The following is a 20,256-nucleotide window of genomic DNA, read 5'->3' on the forward strand; positions in this document are numbered from 1 at the left end:
ATGCTAATACAGAGCTTTAGTGTATTGTAAATGCAATTCAATTCAATTCCTTTCTCGTTTATTTTCCTAGCAACTAGCAACATCTATATCATATTTTATTTTCCATAGATACTAGTTACCTAGTCCACAGGAGACCATAACTCCTACTCAATCCCTACTGTGAGCTTGTCTTTTTGCCTTTCTCATATAAAGAAAGGCCATGCAATCACTGTAAAAATCGACTTTTTAACCGAGGCCCGGAGGGCCGAGTGTCCTACACCATTCGATTCAGTTCGTCGAGATCGGCAAATGTCTGTGTGTATGTATGTGTGTGTATGTGTGTGTGTGTATGTGTGTGTCATTTAAACTCACAATTTTCTCAGAGATGGCTGAACCGATTTCTGCAAACTTAGTTTCATCTGAAAGGTATAACGCTCCCATAAGCTGCTATTGAATTTTTAGTTGATCCGACTTCCGGTTCCGGAGTTACGGGTTGAAGAGTGCAGTCACACAGCAAATTCCCATATAAACTGGTACCACCATGATGTTCAAATGATGTAAAACATATTTAAATTGATAATGTTACATCATTACTCTAGTTTGCGGGTCTGGTTCATTAATGATCAATCAAAGCAGCTTTGACCACATTGGCCACCTATGACGGTTCATGACGCCCCGGGGAACCCGCCAAGTTCCTAAGCTAATATCACACCCATTCCCCAACGAATTCTCTACCGATTTTTACAAACTTGATTTCAAATGAAAGATACAGTAATTCCATTGACTGCTGATGAATTTCATTCGGTTCTGTATCTTGCTTCCGAAGTTACAGGGGTGTTAGTAAGGATACACTGGAATTTCCCATATAAATCGGTACAATCGTAATACCTCAGAGGCTAAAAACTATTGAAATGGTCACCAAATTACTTCTAATCGCAGATCTAGATCACTGATTGCCAATCAAACATTCTTTGAATATATTGTCCACTATCGACGATTCGGGAAGTCCGGAATTCCGGGCATATTCCACAATTAAAGTCACATCGGTTCTTCGGTGATGACTGAACCGATTTTTTTCAAACTAAGCCTCAAATGGAAGGCAAAATATGCAGTTGAGTATTGCGTCGCCGCCCCTCCCCCCGCCTTGCCCTTAAACCTCCCTCCTTCATCACTCCCCTCCCCTTGGACCACCCTCACGCCCGCATTTCCTTCATCCACCCCGTATACCGAAATAAGATGAAGGATTTCTGACGCATCCTCCACTCCCACTCTACTAACCCCCCATTCCCTCCACTTTCAAACCCATTCCACCAACATTTCAAAATATAATCACATGAAGATAACATTGAACTCATGCTGATTAAGCTCATTAAATATTATTCTTTTGCCTTTCTCGTATAGAAAGGTTATGCAATTGCTCCAAAAACCGACTTTCTAACCGAGGCCCGGAGAGCCGAGTCTCATATAACATTCGACTCAGTTCGCCGAGATCGCAAAATATCTGTGTGTATGTATGTGTGTATGTATATGTGTATGTATGTATGTATGTATGTATGTATGTATGTATGTATGTATGTATGTATGTATGTATGTATGTATGTGTATGTGCGGATTTGTTAACAAAATGTCCACATCGTTTTCTCGGAGATGGGTGAACCGATTTTTACATAACAGTTTTAGCCTTCGCCTTGAAAGGTTGTGTTTGCTGATTGGTTGTAGCAACCAAGGCTGTGCAAGCCGTGAATAGGCTAGAAGTTTGTGTACCGTGTCAGTATTTGATGCCGTGTTGGTGCGGAGACAGGCAAGATTGTTGGCTGCGAGAGCGGTCGTTTGGTGGTGGTACCACGCGATAAGCGAGTGTTGGTGCGAAGGCAACGAAGTCTCAGGTAAGCGGCGCCCCACCTTGGTGGTAGTAGTGGTTGCGCTGCATACAACCGGCGCTTGCGACGGAGTGAGACAGAGCTGCATCTGGTTGGTGAAGCGGCTCGCTTCATCATCATTCATTCATCCGTATTAGTGCAGATACGGGATTTTGAGTATTTGTGTACCTAGCCACGCTGCGTAGTAGGGGAATACCTCTGGACCCACAGGTAAGCGGCGGCCCCACCTTGGTGGTGGTAGTGGTTACGCTGCATACAGTCGGCGCTAAGTGAGACAGAGCTGCATCTTGTTGGTGAAGCGTCTCGCTTCAACATCACTTATTCATCTGTGCTAGTGCAGAAACGGGCTTTTGTGTATTTGTGTACCTATCCACGCTGCGTAGTAAGGAAATACCCCTGGACCCACAGGTAAACAGCGGCTCCATCTTGGTAGTGGTGGTTGCGCTGTGTTCAACCCGAGCGTGACAGAGTGAATCTGCAACTCTTCGAAGGACAGGTAGATTTTAATATAATTTTGCTAGTGTTAGTATTTAATTTACTTACTGTGTATGGTAGGCGAGATGGAGGATAGTGAGATGGAATCCTCCATTTCACAAGAGCAAAATTCTTCTGATCCCCCTCCCTCAACTCCCCTTAGAATAAAATTGTACCCCCAAGGGTCGTCTGGACCTTGGCAGGTTTTTTTTCAGGCGGAAAGGAAAGCCATTAAACCTTGTGCAAATTGCACGGGATCTGACTTCACGATTTTCTGATGTAACAGAGATCGTGAAAGTAAATAAAGATAAACTTCGAGTTAGCATTGATAACATTAGACAAGCTAACGAGATAGTAGCCTGCGAACTCTTCACGCGTGAATATAAAGTTTATATACTTTCGCGCGATATAGAATGCGATGGAGTCATCTCCGAACCCAGCCTCACTGCCGAGGATATACTTAAGCATGGTGTTGGTTGTTTCAAGCACGCCCTGCTTAATAAGGTAAAAATACTCGATTGTAAGCAATTGTACTCAGTATCACATGAAGAAGAGAAAAAAGTTTGCCGACCATCCTATTCATTTCGTGTAACTTTCGCTAGATCTGCTTTGCCTAGCCATGTTCTTATTAATAAAATTCGTCTCCCCGTTCGCCTTTTCATCCCTCGTGTGATGAATTGCCTCAATTGTAAACAGCTTGGCCACACAGCCACTTACTGTTCCAATAAGGTACGGTGTGGCAAATGTGGGGGGGGGGGGGGGCTCATCAAGAGGATACATGCAATAAAAACTTAGAAAAATGTTTACATTGCGGAGAAACTTCACACGAGCTCCTTGCATGTCCCATATATAAATTGCGGGAGGAGAAAATTAAACGATCCTTGAAGGAGAGATCTAAGCGCTCTTATGCAGAAATACTGAAAAATGCTACTCCTGAACCCACGGTCCCAGAAAACAGATACGCTATTCTATTGCCGAAAGAGTCTGACTCTGACGAAGCGTCCGGAGGTACATCATTTGTTTTACCTAGAGGATCCAGGAAAAGAAAACAATCCTCTTTTCCCAAACTGCCAAGCAAGGGCCTTAAAATTTCTCCTCTAACAAATAAATTGCGGCCAAAGCTAAAGAATTCCGATGCAATACCGAAGCCAGTCCCTCCCGGTTTTGGTAATGTACAATCCAAACAGAACACCATTACTGGAAATAATAAAACTTCAACTTCCTCCGAGCCTCAACCGGGGATAGGTTTATTGAAATTTTCTGAAATTGTTGATTGGATTTTTAAAGCATTCAATATGCCTGAACCACTAAAAAGTATACTTTCAGCGTTCCTCCCAACAATTAGAACATTTTTAGAGCAGCTGATTGCTCAATGGCCCATCCTTGCAGCGATTGTATCTTTCAATGGGTAATTCACCTCCTCCAATGAAAGATTCCATCACTGTTTTACAGTGGAATTGCAGAAGTATCATACCTAAAATTGACTCCTTAAAAATTTTGCTGCATAATTTGAAATGCGATGCTTTTGCTTTATGTGAATCATGGCTTACCTCAAACATTAATTTCAACTTGAATGATTTCAACATTATTCGCCTAGACCGAGACACCCCATATGGAGGAGTGCTTCTAGGAATTAAAAAGTGCTATTCTTTCTATAGAATTAACATCCCCTTGTTTGCGGGCATTGAGGCTGTAGCTGTCCAAACGAATATTAAAGGCAAAGACATGTCTATCGCTTCTATATATATACCTCCCAAAGCTCAAATTGGACAACGTCAGATTTTTGAGGTAGTGGAATCCATGGCTGCTCCGCGGCTGATACTAGGAGACTTCAACTCGCACGGAGTATTGTGGGGTTCCCTCTTCAATGATAATCGATCCTCTTTGATATACAATGTTTGTGACGAGCTCAATATGACAGTTTTAAATACAGGCGAAGCAACACGCATTCCCAGACCACCCGCACGACCAAGTGCATTAGATCTATCTCTATGCTCGACATCACTTCGGTTGTACCTGATCCTCACGGTAGCGATCATTTGCCAGTCGTTATTTCAATTAACATAAATCAATGTCCCTTATGACTTGACACGAAATATTCATTGGAAAAAATACCACTCTTTAATTTCCACTTCTCTTGTTTCGACGGAAGAGCTACCACCTACCGAAGAATATGAATTTCTAGCGGGTTTGATTATTGAAGCAGCAGAACAAACCCAAACGAAATGCAATCCTGGCATGATAATGAACAGCCGGCCTCCTAATCCCTAGTGTGACAAAGAGTGCTCGGATGCATACGAAGCTAAACCAGTTGCTTACAAAGAAATTATGAAACGGAAAGGGTGTACACGTGCAAACTTTGAAAATTATTCGATTTTACAAAACAAATTTGACAGTCTCCGTCGTGCCAAAAAGTCTAGTTATTGGAGACGTTTCGTTGATGGCTTGTCAAGAGAAACATCAATGAGTACTCTCTGGAACACAGCCAGAAGAATGAGGAATCGAAACGTAACTAATGAAAGCGAAGATTTTTCGAATCGCTGGATATTTAATTTTGCCAAGAAAGTTTGTCCAGATTCTGCTCCTGCGCAGAAAATCATTCGCGATGCTCCCACAAGTAACGATTCCATAGATTCGCCTTTGACAATGATGGAATTTTCAATTGCACTCCTCTCATGCAACAATAATGCTCCGGGTCCAGACAGAATTAAATTCAACTTGGTGAAGAATCTGCCTGACCTAGCAAAAAGACGCTTGTTGAATTTATTCAATAGGCTTCTTGAGCAGAACATAGTCCCGCACGACTGGAGACAAGTGAGAGTTATCGCCATTCCAAAACCGGGAAAACCAGCCTCCGATCATAACTCGTATCGACCGATTGCAATGCTATCCTGCATCAGGAAATTGTTGGGAAAAATTATCCTACGACGTCTCGACAATTGGGTTGAGGCGAACGGCTTGCTATAAGATACCCAGCTGGGTTTTCGGAGGGGAAAGGGAACGAATGATTGTGGCGCTACTTTCGTCAGAAATCCAACTAGCTTACGCAAAAAAAGAACAAATGGCGTCTGTGTTCTTAGACATAAAAGGAGCACTCGACTCTGTTTCCATTGATGTTCTCTCAGAGAAACTACATCAATGTGGTCTTTCACCAATATTAAATAATTATTTATACAATTTATTGTCAGAAAAGCACATGCATTTTTCATATGGCGATTTGGCAACATTCAGAATTAGTTACATGGGCCTCCCACAAGGTTCTTGTTTAAGCCCCCTTCTCTACAATTTTTACGTGAATGACATTGATAATTGTATTGTCAGCCCATGCACTCTAAGGCAACTTGCAGATGATGGCGTGGTTTCTGTTACAGGACCAAAAGCCATAAATTTACAACAACCACTGCAAGATAGTTTGGATAATTTATCAAGTTGGGCTTTGAAGTTAGGCATCGATTTCATTCACGGATAAAACAGAGTTGGTTGTTTTTTCAAGGAAGCGTGATCCAGCTCAGCTTCAGCGTCAGTTGGTTGGTAGAACGATAGCCCAAGTCATGACCTTTAAATATCTCGGAATTTGGTTCGATTCTAAAGGTACATGGGGAGGCCACATTAGGTATCTGATAAAGAAGTGCCAACAAAGGATAAATTTTCTCCGAACAATAACCGGATCTTGGTGGGGTGCTCATCCAAGTGACGTGATAAGATTGTATCAAACAACGATACTTTCAGTGCTTCTGTTTCCGTTCAGCTGCAAACACTCACATTATTAAATTGGAACGAATACAGTATCGTTGTTTACGAATCGCCTTAGGTTCCATGCAACCGACACATACGATGAGTCTTGAAGTACTAGCGGGAGTTCTTCCCTTAAAAGATCGATTCTGGGATCTCTCCTCTCGTCTACTTATACGATGTGAGGTTATGAATCCACTTGTAATTGAAAATTTCGAAAGACTTGTCGAGCGTCAATCCCAAACCAGATTCATGACAGTGTACTTCAATCACATGTCACAAGAAATAACGCCTTCTAGTTATGTTCTGACATGTGTTAATATACTAGATACTCCCGATTCCACTTTATTTTTCGACACGTCCATGCAAAAGGAAATTCGTGGAATCCCGGATTACCAGCGCTCTCTGGAGATCCCTAAAATATTCATAAGTAAATACCAACACATTGACTGCCATAAAATGTTCTACACTGATGGGTCACGAATCAATGAGGCCACTGGCTTCGGTATTTTCAACAATAACACCTCGATCTCTTTCAAGCTTGCAGAACCTGCCTCCGTTTATACAGCCGAACTAGCAGCAGTTCACTATAGTCTGGAAATAATTGATACTTTACTTCCGAGACATTATTTCATCCTCACAGATAGCCTCAGCACAATTAAGGCACTACGCTCATTAAAGCTTGATAATCACGCTCCGTTCTTTTTGAAGAAGATACGAGAATACTTAACTAAATTAACAAATAAATCTTATCAAATTACCTTAGTGTGGATTCCCGCTCATTGCTCCATACCGGGTAATGAGAGAGCGGATAATTTAGCCAAAATAGGGGCGCTGGACGGTGACATCTATGAAAGACCTATTGCCTTCAATGAATTTTATAGCGCTTCTCGTCAGAGGACGCTTACTAGCTGGCAAACATCATGGGACAATGGAGATCTGGGACGGTGGTTGCACTCAATTATCCCTAAAGTATCAACGAAGGCATGGTTCAAAGGGTTGGATGTAAGTCGAAACTTCATTCGTGTGATGTCTAGACTCATGTCCAACCATTATACGTTGAATGCGCATCTCCGCCGTATTGGGATCGCAGAAGATAATCAATGTGCTTGCGGAGAGGGTTACGAAGACATTGAACATGTTGTTTGGTCTTGCACTGAATATCGTGAAGCCAGATCCCAATTAATAGACTCCTTACGAGCCAGAAGAAAACCACCCTATGTACCTGTTCGTGATAGCCTCGCTTTACGAGATCTTACATACATGAGCCATATTTATCATTTCCTGAAAACAATAAATATTCAAATATAATTATCCCCACAATGTTTCTAGTTTTTTCCCATGCTACCCACAAACAATTTAGATTTCTTCGCAGTTAGTTAAGTTAAGTTAGATACACAATGGCATGCCAGCCACGAACTTGATGAGCTACGTGTCGACGGTGAAACACTTGAAACAAAAAAATATCATACTCCATTAGTCTAACCAGCATTAGATCAATGTTATCTGCTTGCTAACTCATTTTGTCATGCGGGGGTGGGTATGTGAGGAGGGTGAAAGTCCCATGAACGAACGACTCCCCAGCTTAAATTGGTATGCTTTGTGATATAGTGGTGGTTTAAAGATGATGGGGTTGAAAGGGAGGGGTATGAGGGCTGGATGGGGTGGTGTTCTGAGGGGTGATTTAAGGAGATTTTTAAAGGAGGGGAGTGAACAGTAGAGGGGGGGGGGGTGTAACCCCTCTCCGTAAACCATCAACTACGCCCCTGTTAAAATCCTGAAACCTTATGCGAGTCGAAATGCAGGGATTAGGTTGACGTTTTTCAGAGTGATTGCATAACCTTTCTATATGAGAAAGGCAAAAATGTGCCAAAATCCAAAAAAGTGAATCGTCGTCAAATTTTTTTTCGAGTTTGAAATCTCGACGTTTCATGCACCTTGAACACATTTAGCATCAAAAATAAAAATTCTATTTTTAATTTTTCCTATAGTTTATATGAGAAATTTCTGTGTGGCCTCACTCTGAAACCCGTAATTCCGGAACCAGAATTCCGATCGATCCAAAATTCAATAGCAGCCGATGGGAAGGTTGCACCTTTCATTTGAGACTAAGTTTGGGCAAATCGGTCCAGCCATCTCTGAGACAAATGAGTGACATTATTTGACACATACGCACATACATACACACACACACTCATACATACACACACACACACACACACATACAGACTTTTTCCGATCTCGACGAACTGAGTCGAATGGGATATGACACTCGGCCCTCCGGGCCGGGATTAGGTTGACGTTTTTCAGAGTGATTGCATAACCTTTCTATATGAGAAAGGCAAAAATGTGCCAAAATCCAAAAAAGTGAATTGTCGTAAAATTTTTTTTCGAGTTTGCATCAAATCTCGACGTTTCATGCACCTTGAACACATTTAGCATCAAAAATAAAAATTCTATTTTTAATTTTTCCTATAGTTTATATGAGAAATTTCTGTGTGGCCGCACTGTGAAACCCGTAATTCCGGAACCAGAATTCCGATCGATCCAAAATTCAATAGCAGCCGATGGGAAGGTTGCACCTTTCATTTGAGACTAAGTTTGGGCAAATCGGTCCAGCCATCTCTGAGAAAAATGAGTGACATTATTTGACACATACGCACATACATACACACACACATACACACACATACAGACTTTTTCCGATCTCGACGAACTGAGTCGAATGGGATATGACACTCGGCCCGCCGGGCCGGGATTAGGTTGGCGTTTTTCAGAGTGATTGCATAACCTTTCTATATGAGAAAGGCAAAAATGTGCCAAAATCCAAAAAAGTGAATTGTCGTCAAATTTTTTTTCGAGTTTGCATCACATCTCGACGTTTCATGCACCTTGAACACATTTAGCATCAAAAATAAAAATTCTATTTTTAATTTTTCCTATAGTTTATATGAGAAATTTCTGTGTGGCCGCACTCTGAAACCCGTAATTCCGGAACCAGAATTCCGATCGATCCAAAATTCAATAGCAGCCGATGGGAAGGCACCTTTCATTTGAGACTAAGTTTGGGCAAATCGGTCCAGCCATCTCTGAGAAAAATGAGTGACATTATTTGACACATACGCACATACATACACACATACACACACACATACACACACACATACACACACATACATACACACACATACAGACTTTTTCCGATCTCGACGAACTGAGTCGAATATGATATGTCACTCGGCCCTCCGGGCCGGGATTAGGTTGACGTTTTTCAGAGTGATTGCATAACCTTTTCTATATGAGAAAGGCAAAAAAGAACCGATTTTTACAAACTAAGATTCAAATGAAAGGTATAATATTCCCATAGGTTGCTATTGAATTTCATTTTCAACCGACATCTTGTTCCGGATTACGAGTTGAAGAGTATGGTTCCAAAACAAAATTGTTGATTTGTCCACATCGGTTTCTCGGAATTTCCTGAACCAATTTTGACAAACTTGATTTTAAATGAAAGGTCCATCAGCTGCTGTTGAATTTTGTGTGGATCCGAGTTCTGGTTCCTGAATTACAGGGTAATACGTACGATCACGCAGCAAATACCGATTCTAACGCATTCTGCGATCAGGCAAAATGGTACGGGCCATTTATTTATCGCACGCATCAACAGGCCGCACTCGGCCCCAATGATGGAAACTTAAATTAATTACATTTAAAAAACTGCAGGAATCGCTTTCTTAAAGATATCCGAGACAAATGAAAGTCGAACAGGTGCGACATACGATTGAAGAGGCGTTGTAGTCCCGTGATAGCGGCATTAGCTGTTTGAATAGTTCGTCGAAACGGCACTCTCAGAAGAACTTTTCCGCGTAACGTTCTGGACCTTGCTTGGATGTTGACTCGCTCTAGTAAATCTGGAGAATTGATGCGTCCTGACAGAAGATCAGAGATGAATAAGGCTCTTGCAGTTTCTCTACGGCGCTGAAGGGTATCGAGCTGGATGAGTTGACACCGACTCTTGTAGCTTGGTAGACGAAAAGGATCGCGCCAAGGCAGGCGTCGAAGAGCATACCGTATAAACGCCTTCAATTCGATCGCTGCTGTTCATGTAATTCGGGTTCCAGACTGCCGAACAATACTCCAGCGTGGAGCGCACTAAAGAGCAGTAGAGGCTTTTGAGACAATAAATGTCTGTGAAGGATTTAGCCGTACGGAAGATGAAGCCCAGGCTTCGCGATGCTTTACCAACAACATACGAAATGTGATTCTTAAATGTAAGTTTCGAATCTAACAGCACTCCAAGATCCTTAACGCAGCTCACCCGGGAGACAAGAGCTCCAGACAAGTTATATTCAAACTCAATGGGATCTTTTTTTCTGGAGAACGATATCACAGAACATTTCGCCGGATTCAGATTCATTCGGTTGTTTTCACATCATCTGCTGAAAGTGTCAAATTGCTGCTGCAAATAAAGTGCGTCCGTTCGGCTCTTAATTCTGTTGAAAATTTTCAGGTCATCTGCATACAACAACCGTGGCCCTTTCAGCTGATAGTTTACATCGTTGAAATAGAGTAAATATCAAAGGTCCGAGATGACTTCCTTGCGGAATTCCAGACGTTGCGGAGAATAGTTTGGAGTATGCATCACCTATGTTCACACTGAATTGACGGCCAACGAGATAGGATTGGAACCATCGCAGAAGTGATCCACTGAAGCCAAGTTTTTCCAATTTAGCGATTGCGATGAATGTAAAAAGGTGAATTTTTTTCCAAAATGTAAATACAACTGTTGAATTTGTAGATCTAGGTCACCAACAGTCATTCAAAGTCTCTTTGGTCACACTGGCCACCATCGACGGATCCGGAAGCATCCAAATTCAGAATAACGGTTATATTGGTTTCTCGAAAATGGCTAGACCGATTTGATTAACTTAGTCTCAAATGAAAGGTATTGTGTCCCCGGAAACTGATATTAAATTTCATCTCCATCCGACTTCCGGCTCCGGAGTAACGGGTTATGGATTGCGATCACATGGAAAACTCGGATTCAAACCGATACCGCGATGAATGCAAAAAGGTGCTCTTATATATACCGTAAACCGGGGTGACTTTGATCATCGGGGTGACTTTGAGCACTCGAAACTTTTTACGTAGATCGCTTATTAATCCAGAATAGTCGACCGAATCATTTTAATTTAGAATGATTTTTACTCTAAACATATAAAATACTGATTCGTTATACTTTTTGAGTATATTATTCGGTTTTGGGGTACAAAAACTTCAAAAAACCGAAATTTGACTTTACCTTATTTTTACGAAGCTTCGTAAAAATTTATAATTTATTTATTTATTTATTTTGTCTATTTTTTATAAAACAAATAAATCTCAGATTTGAGCAAAATTATTTTAATCTAAAATTTACAACATTTTTTTTTATTGTTCAATATTCCAACGTATTAAAATGGATGACACTTTTTGTACATTGATAAAGCACTGAAATAAAATAATTTTAGCAGAAATACTTTGTATAATACCAATTAACATCTATTTAACAATGAGCATCTTTCCAGAATTATTTAAGCAAACATTTGAATGAAAAACATTGACATCAATAACTTAATGCGGGTGAACACGCAGGTTATCAAAGTCACCCCGGAACACGAAAACGGACTTCAACTTGAAATTTTTTTTGAAAAAATAGCTGTAAGCGGACAATTTTAGGTAAAACCATCCAATCTTGTTCTCCATACATCAGTACATGATTGAAAAATATTAAACTTAAAAAAAAGTGTTGCGTCTGAAAATATGTAATGATTACTTCGAAATGTGATCAATGTCACCCCGGTTTATGGTACTTACCAAGTGTAATAAGAATGAAAGACATTTCCATAATGTTATATTGTACGAACCAGCTATTAAATCATAGTTTGGAGAAATGAGAAAGGCACAATTGCACCTCTAGGTGGATTAAAACAGGTTTTTATCTAGTGATTTGGTTGGCCATGGAGCTACTCAATCAATGTTAGTTTTTGAAATATTTAAAATTGCATGGCAAGCAAGGGAAAATGTTTTACATGTTTTTAAGTAATTTAACAAAGACGGTAAATGCAATACGGTTGTACGTCATTTCGCGGAATACCATTTCCCGGTATACCATATTCCGGAAAACCATATCCCAGAATGTACTATTTCCCGGAAAACCATTTCCCGGAATGTACCATTTCCCAGAAAACCATTTCTCGGAATGTACCATTTCCCGGAAAAACCATTTCCCAGAATGTTCCATTTCCCGGAATACCATTTCCCGGAAAATAAATTAAACCACGTACCTTGCCACCACTCATTTTGATTACACTTGCTACGCAGCAAATGTCAAACAAACTACGAAATTCCCTCTACTTTAGAACATAAAAAGTAGTTTGGAAATATGTTTGGAATTTTATTGATTTTAAATGTTAGTTAGTTAAAGTTAGAATAACATATCAACAATGCTTCAGATATATTTATATTGGGATTTTTATGGATTATGCATCTAAAAAATCTGCGGGTTTTCTTTCTTATACATGCATGCTTCCTTGTCGTTATTTTTGGCATGTTTTTAATTTATATGTACTTTCTTTTTCTATTTAATTTCACATTCTTTTAAGTACTCTTTCAAAATATTCTTGGTGTTTTATTGGATTTAAGTACTAGTGGTCCTAACATACCTTCCCCGTAGAAAATTTGACAGTACATAAATTTCACAGTCGACCGACGAAAACGGGTGCTTCGAGATCGACAGATTAATTAAACGACCAAGATGGGTTTCGTCGGTGGACAATTTTCGTCACCATATTAATCGCCGGATTTAATCTGTGTGAATCTGGTTCCAGTTTTAAACTATCAACTAATGGATCGGTTTAATTGGTTGAAATAGACTGATTTCAACAGATTTCGTCTGTCATATTTATTCGGTTGTTGTTAAACCCCCATAAGAGTTGGTGCAACAATCGACCGATTAATTGGTGGCATAGTCGGCCGATTGTGCCGACGCAAGCCGATTTAGTCGGTGGGAAAATCGGGAGGATTTTCTATGGGGTTATAACTTTTTGAATTATAATTGTTATTCTATGAGCTTATTCGCCTTCTTTTGGAGATGAGCAAATCATGAAAAATATTTTTGAATGTCTTCTTTAAAATTTGAGTACTTTTTTTGAAAATTAATAATTCATAACAATCTTCTTTGAGACTTTGCCTTTTTTAAGCATAATCAGTTTTCTGGTACTTTATTGGTTTATGAGAGCTTGTTTTGCCTTTCTCATATAAAGAAAGGCTATGCAATCACTGTAAAAATCGACTTTTTAACCGAGGCCTTGAGGCCCGAGTGTCATACACCATTCGATTCAGTTCGTCGAGATCGGCAAATGTCTGTGTGTATGTATGTGTGTGTGTGTCATTTAAACTCACACAATTTTCTCAGAGATGGCTGAACCGATTTTCGCAAACTTAGTTTCATCTGAAAGGTATAACGCTCCCATAAGCTGCTATTGAATTTTTGGTTGATCCGACTTCCGGTTCCGGAGTTACGGGTTGAAGAGTGCTGTCACACAGCAAATTCCCATATAAACTGGTACCACCATGATGTTCAAATGATGTAAAACATATTAAAATTGATGTAATATTACTCTAGTTTGCGGGTCTGGATCACCAATGATCAATTAAAGCAGCTTTGACCACATTGGTCACCTATGACGGTTCATGACACCCCCGGGGAACTCGCCAAGTTCCTAAGCTAATATCACACCCATTCCCCAACGTATTCTCTACCGATTTTTACAAACTTGTTTTCAAATGAAAGATACAGTAATACCGCTGACTGCTGCTGAATTTCATTCGGTTCTGACTCTTGCTTCCGGAGTTACAGGGGTGTTAGTAAAGATACACTGGAATTTCCCATATAAATCGGTACAATCGTAATACCTCAGAGGCTAAAAACTATTGAAATGGTCACCAAATTACTTCTAATCGCAGATCTAGATCACTGATTGCCAATCAAACATTCTTTGAATATATTGTCCACTATCGACGATTCCGGAAGTCCGGAATTCCGGTCATATTCCACAATTAATGTCACATCGGTTCTTCGGTGATGACTGAACCGATTTTCTCAAACCAAGTCTCAAATGGAAGGCAAAATATGCAGTTGAGTATTGCGTCGCCGCACCTCCCCCCCGCCTTGCCCTTACACCTCCCTCCTTCATCACTCCCCTCCCCTTGGACCACCCTCATGCCCGCATTTCCTTCATCCACCCCGTATACCGAAATAAGATGAAGGATTTCTGACTCATCCTTCACTCCCACTCTACTAACCCCCCATTCCCTCCACTTTCAAACCCATTCCACCAACATTTCAAAATATAATCACATGAAGATAACATTGAACTCATGCTGATTAAGCTAATTAAATATTATTCTTTTGCCTTTCTCATATAGAAAGGTTATGAGGCCCGGAAAAAATATCTCAAAATATCTGTGTGTATGTATGTGTGTATGTATGTGTGCATGAATGTGTGTATGTATGTATGCATGTATATATGTATGTATGTATGTATGTGCGGATTTGTTAACAAAATGTCCACATCGGTTTCTCGGAGATGGCTGAACCGATTTTTACAAACTAAGATTCAAATGAAAGGTATAATATTTCCATAGGTTGCTATTGAATTTCATTTTCAACCGACATCTTGTTCCGGATTACGAGTTGAACAGTATGGTTACAAAACAAAATTTGTTGATTTGTCCACATCGGTTTCTCGGAATTTTCTGAACCGATTTTGACAAATTTGAATTTAAATGAAAGGTCCATCAGCCGCTGTTGAATTTTGTGTGGATCCGAGTTCTGGTTGCTGAATTACAGGGTGATACGTACGATCACGCAGCAAATCCCGATTCTAACGAATTCTGCGATGAATCTAAAAAGGTGAATTTCTTTCCAAAATATAAACATAACTGTTGAATTTGTAGATCTAGGTCACCAACAGTCATTCAAAGTCTCTTTGGCCACACTGGCCACCATCGACGGATCCGGAAGCATCCAAATTCAGAATAACGGTTATATTGGTTTCTCGAAAATGGCTAGACCGATTTGATCAACTTAGTCTCAAATGAAAGGTGTTGCGTCCCCGGAAACTGATATTAAATTCCATCTTCATCCGACTTCCAGCTCCGGAGTTACGGGTTGTGGAGTGCGAAGGCAAAAATGTGCTCTTATATATACTTACCAAGAGTAATAAGAATGAAAGACATTTCCATAATGTTATACTGTACGAACCAGCTATTAAATCATAGTTTGGAGAAATGAGAAAGGCACAATTGCACCTCTCGGTGGATTAAAACAGGTTTTTTATTAATATGATTAGAGAGCAAAGATAAGGTGTCAAGCGAACCAAACAAAAACTTGGAATGCAGAATAATGTCATCATGTTTTATTCCAGCACAGTCAATCAATATCTATAAAGCTTATCACATCTTGATTGTAAATTTTATTTGTCGCGGAATAATGTGAAATAAAGAATAGAGGAAAAACGGAATATCTCAGGATGCGCCCATATTATATTGGGATGATAAGTTTTTTATGTAAAAATGTCTGAGGAACGCGATGTCATTAAAATTTTCAAAATTAAAATATATGTATTGAGAGAAAAATTAACTTATAATATTTAACTGAAAAAATCGCATAGTTGGCAGCACTGCCGGCAAAAAATATTATTTAGACTCCTTGAACAATTTTCTTCAAAAGCCAACTTACGGTTTGATTCTAGAGTAAATAGAACCGGAGATATGAACAAAAGAAAATCAAGCGTTTTGGCAATTTGCCAAAACGGGGGGTGCTCCCATGACTCGAGGGGTGGTTCAATTGACACAAAAATTTGGGTTTTTATATATTGGCCCTAGATGAGCAATTCCTTCAAATTTGGTTCAAATCCGTGAAGGTCGATTTCAAGTTTGCATCTTTTTTTGATCACTTCGCGTGGATATGTAAGTCAACATAGCTCTGGATTTATTCTTGAGGTTCAAATTACATGTTTACTTTAGATTTCAATAGTATAAATAATTGCCGAGAAAAAGTACATTCCGGGTAATGGTATTCCGGGAAATGGTACATTCCGGGAAATAGTATTCCGGGAAATGGTACATTCCGGGAAATGATATTCTGGGAGATGGTACATTCAGGGAAATGGTTTTCCGGGAAATGGTACATTCTGGGAAATGGTTTTCTGGGAAATGACATTCCGGAAAATGGTTTTCCTGGAAATGGTAAACCGGGAATCGACGTACAATCATGCAATACCATTCGTAACACAAAAGTTTTTAATTTGTTACTTCGAAAAGCCTGGAAACTTATAAGAAGGCCTATAAAAACTTTGATATTCGGGGAACTTCATTTTCGGAATAAGTCAACAGCAACACCCTGATTGAGCTTTTTGGCACTGCTTTTAAGAATATTGGACATTTCATTTATTCATTTTCATTATTCTCGTTGCAGGTTTGTTTTTAACAGATTTAGTATATATAGACTTAGCTCATCCTCACAAAGGTGGTTTGGAGCCTGAACAACGACGAATCAAAATGAACAATATTTTACGAGTGATTTCAAATTACCAAGGATCAGATTACTCTCACATTCAATCAGTAGCGAAGACATTCAATTATCTCAATTCCGTCCGATATATCGAGGAACTTCAGAACATATTTGAAGATGACCAATACAAGTATAGTGCCATTTTTGCAACTGACGATATAAGCAGGTTATCTGATGGTTGAATTGCAAACACTTTCAGAAAATCTCTTAAGTTGGAACCATTGCCTTCGACACCATCATCATCGGCCGAAGGGAACATTAAAACTGGAAGCATCAAACAAACATCATCCGGTGCCATTGCTGACAATGTACAGACGAATACCTCTACCCTTGCATTTCTGAATTTGTCGCCCGCTAAGTCAAATTCGATGCGTTTCCCTAGTTCCTCACTCCAAACGTCATCGAATAAGTTTATCGGACATAGGAAGTGTCGTAGTTTAGGGACAAAGTGAGTATAAGAAGCATTTTATCTAATATATATTACAGTTTCATACAAGTGATGTCATGTTGTACCAACTTAAACATGGTAATAATTGTATTTTGCAACAAGTCGATGGTTGTGTTACAGTGTTTTGTGACAGATATATACACTTTGTTTTCTCAGCTCCGTAAAATGCAAATAGAGCACAATTTGCATTTTACGGAGCTGAGAAAACAAAGTGTATATCAATACGATTTTTTTGCCTTTCTCAATAGAAAGGTATTGCAATTGCTCTGAAAACCGACTTTTTAACGGAGGCCCGGAGGGCCGAGTGACATATACCATTCGATTCAGTTCGTCGAGTTCGGCAAATGTCTGTGTGTGTATGTATGTGTGTATGTATGTATGTGTGTGTATGTGTGTGTGTATGTGACCAAAAATGTCACTCATTTTTCTCAGAGATGGCTGAACCGATTTTGACAAACTTAGTCTCAAATGAAAGGTGCAACGTTCCCATAGGCTGCTATTGAATTTCTAATGGATCCGACTTCCGGTTCCGGAATTACAGGGTGATAAGTACGAACACGCAGAAAATGTCGATTTTAATAAATTCTGCAATGAATGTATAAAGGTGAAAAATTTTCCAAAATATGACCACAACTGCTTCGATTTGTAGTAATAGGTTACTAACATCCATTCAAAGTCTATTTGGCCACATTGGCCACCATCCTCGGTTCCGGAAGCCCCGGCGGAAGTATCTAAATTCAGAATAACAGTCACATCGGTTTCTCGGAGATGGCTAGACCGATTCGACTAAACTTGACCTCAAATGAAAGGTATTGCGTCCCCGTAAATGGCTATTTAATTTCATCCCGATCCGACTTCCGGTTCCGGAGTTACAGGTTGTGGCGTGCGATCACATAGCAAATTGTGATTCAAACCGATACTCCGATGAAAGCAAAAAAGGTAAAAATTTCGCTAAAATGTCTCTCAAACAACTTAAATTTGCTGTTCTAGGTCACCGACGGCCAACCAAACTTTCGTTGACTACATTAACCACCATAGACGGTTCCGGAAGTGCCCGGGAAAAGCGGCCATCTTTCAAAATTTACGAACTCACATCAGTTTCCCGGAACTGGTTGGGCCAATTTTCACAAACTTAGTCCCAAATGATAGCTATAATATCCCCACAGATGTCTATAAAATTTCGTACGGATTGCTTATATGGGTCCGGAAATATAGACTAAATCGTCCGGTCACATATGAAATTCCCATATAAGCCGGAACTCAATTTTTTTTTCAAAGGGGGGACCCCATGAAATTTCAGAAATCGAATTCGTATTTTTGATGCCAAACATCTTTAAAATGCATGAAACGTCGAGATTTTATGTTATCTCGAAAAATTTTTTTTATAAAAATCGTCTTTTTGGGACTTTGCCGATTTTGCACCTTTTTTCAGATCAATATTACCGTGGCTGTTTTTTCTTTTTCAAAATTTTAGAACTCGAATAATGATTTATTTTCCTGTATATAGTTGTCATGTGATGTATAATAATAAAATGTAATATATGCATTTAAAAGCTTTTAATGAATATAAACAACGGACACATTCTCGTGATTCATGATTGAGAAAGGCACAATTGCACCGCTAGGTGGATTAAAATAGGTTTTTGATAACTGAGTTGACGTCAACTTAATTTGTTTCTATAATTTGTACAGATTTGTCTACAATTATATAATGCTAAAATATACGCTTGAACAATATCTTCAAAATTTGGAATGAATGCTTTTCGCAGTTAGCTGCCAAAAATTCATCTTTTGCAACGAAGCTCATTTTTGGTGTGTGTGGTACAAAATAACCTAAACTGCCTATTAAGCATGGTGAGTAACCAGAGATAATCCTAGAGACTCCATTCCAACAAGGTGACCGTGTGGTGCAGTTTATACAAGAATGGCATGCTGAGTCCATTTTCTTCAAAAATGATACTGGAGACAATGTCAACTAGAGATGGTAGGGTACGTAATCATTTCTTGACGCTGTTTGCGTCTGTATACAAAACCCAGTCTCTTTTTGTAGTAATGAACTATACTTCGTGATTCGAATGGATGACACATATACTGCCAATAAAAGCATAAGAGTCCCATATGGATTTTTGTCGAAAATGAGTTATCTGTTGGATTGTATTCTGGTAATCACTGAATCACAATGTACAGATAAGATTACCTGGTTTGTTTAGAAAATATCGAAAAATAGCAAAACATGGTTGCCCCTTCCATATGGCTCAATGAAAATGTAAATCTTCAACAGCGTTTTTCTCGGCTGGCTGTTTTTCAATATGGGACTCATGCTTTTATGGGCAGTATAACCGTACTAAATGTTACCACCTTTGATTCGCTAGAATTCGTCATATTTTCATAATTCTGCACAAATATTGAATTTTTATTCGTGTATAAAATTTCGCAAACTGCCCGAACCATTTTATTTTTGCCTTTCTCAATAGAAAGGTATTGCAATTGCTCTAAAAACCGACTTTTTAACGGATGCCCAGAGGGCCTAGTGACACATACCATTCGATTCAGCTCGTCGAGTTCGGCAAATGTCTGTGTGTATGTATGTGTGTATGTGCGTCTGTGTGTGTACGCGAACACAATTTCACTCACTTTTCTCAAAGATGGCTAAACCGATTTTCACAAACTTAGTCCCAAATGAAAGGTGCAACGTTCCCATAGGCTGCTATTGAATTTCTAATGGATCCTACTTCCGGTTCCGGAATTACAGGTAGAGCTTCCATCCAACACCGGGATTTTTGTATTTCCCGGGATTCCCGATTCCCGGGAAATTGTGTTTTCTCATTCCCGGGATTCGGGAATCCCCGGAAAAAAGATTTTTAATTTATTCCAAAAGACTTAGGTTCTGCGATTGAAATTCTGTAGGAAATATCTTTACCGCAAAACATTTGGAGCGAGTAGTGAATGCAGATTGTGCTTTTTCAACTGATTTGCAGCCCAATGGACTATATATCTTTAGGCTCACTGATATGTTTTCGTGATTTTTTTAGGTATATAGTCCAAGCCATACTCAAAACACTAAAGAAGGTTGATTTTTTCATTCAAAAATGGCTTAATTTGCCGGCCGAAGCATTTCCTTACAG

General features: G+C 39.5%; 1 protein-coding gene across 5 annotated transcripts in view; it reads left to right on the top strand.

Annotated features, from left to right (window-relative positions):
• Window positions 1-20,256, top strand: part of LOC131682806 (ras-specific guanine nucleotide-releasing factor RalGPS1) — a 406,032-nt gene that overhangs the window by 302,215 nt on the left and 83,561 nt on the right. For all 5 annotated transcript variants that reach the window (XM_058964563.1, XM_058964566.1, XM_058964565.1 and 2 more), the window contains 2 exons: window positions 16,588-16,813; window positions 16,883-17,131. In XM_058964563.1, coding sequence (XP_058820546.1) covers window positions 16,588-16,813; window positions 16,883-17,131 — 475 coding nt within the window. The remainder of the gene's footprint in view (window positions 1-16,587; window positions 16,814-16,882; window positions 17,132-20,256) is intronic.

The sequence above is a fragment of the Topomyia yanbarensis genome, chromosome 2, assembly GCF_030247195.1.
Source record: "Topomyia yanbarensis strain Yona2022 chromosome 2, ASM3024719v1, whole genome shotgun sequence".
Lineage (NCBI taxonomy): Eukaryota > Metazoa > Arthropoda > Insecta > Diptera > Culicidae > Topomyia > Topomyia yanbarensis.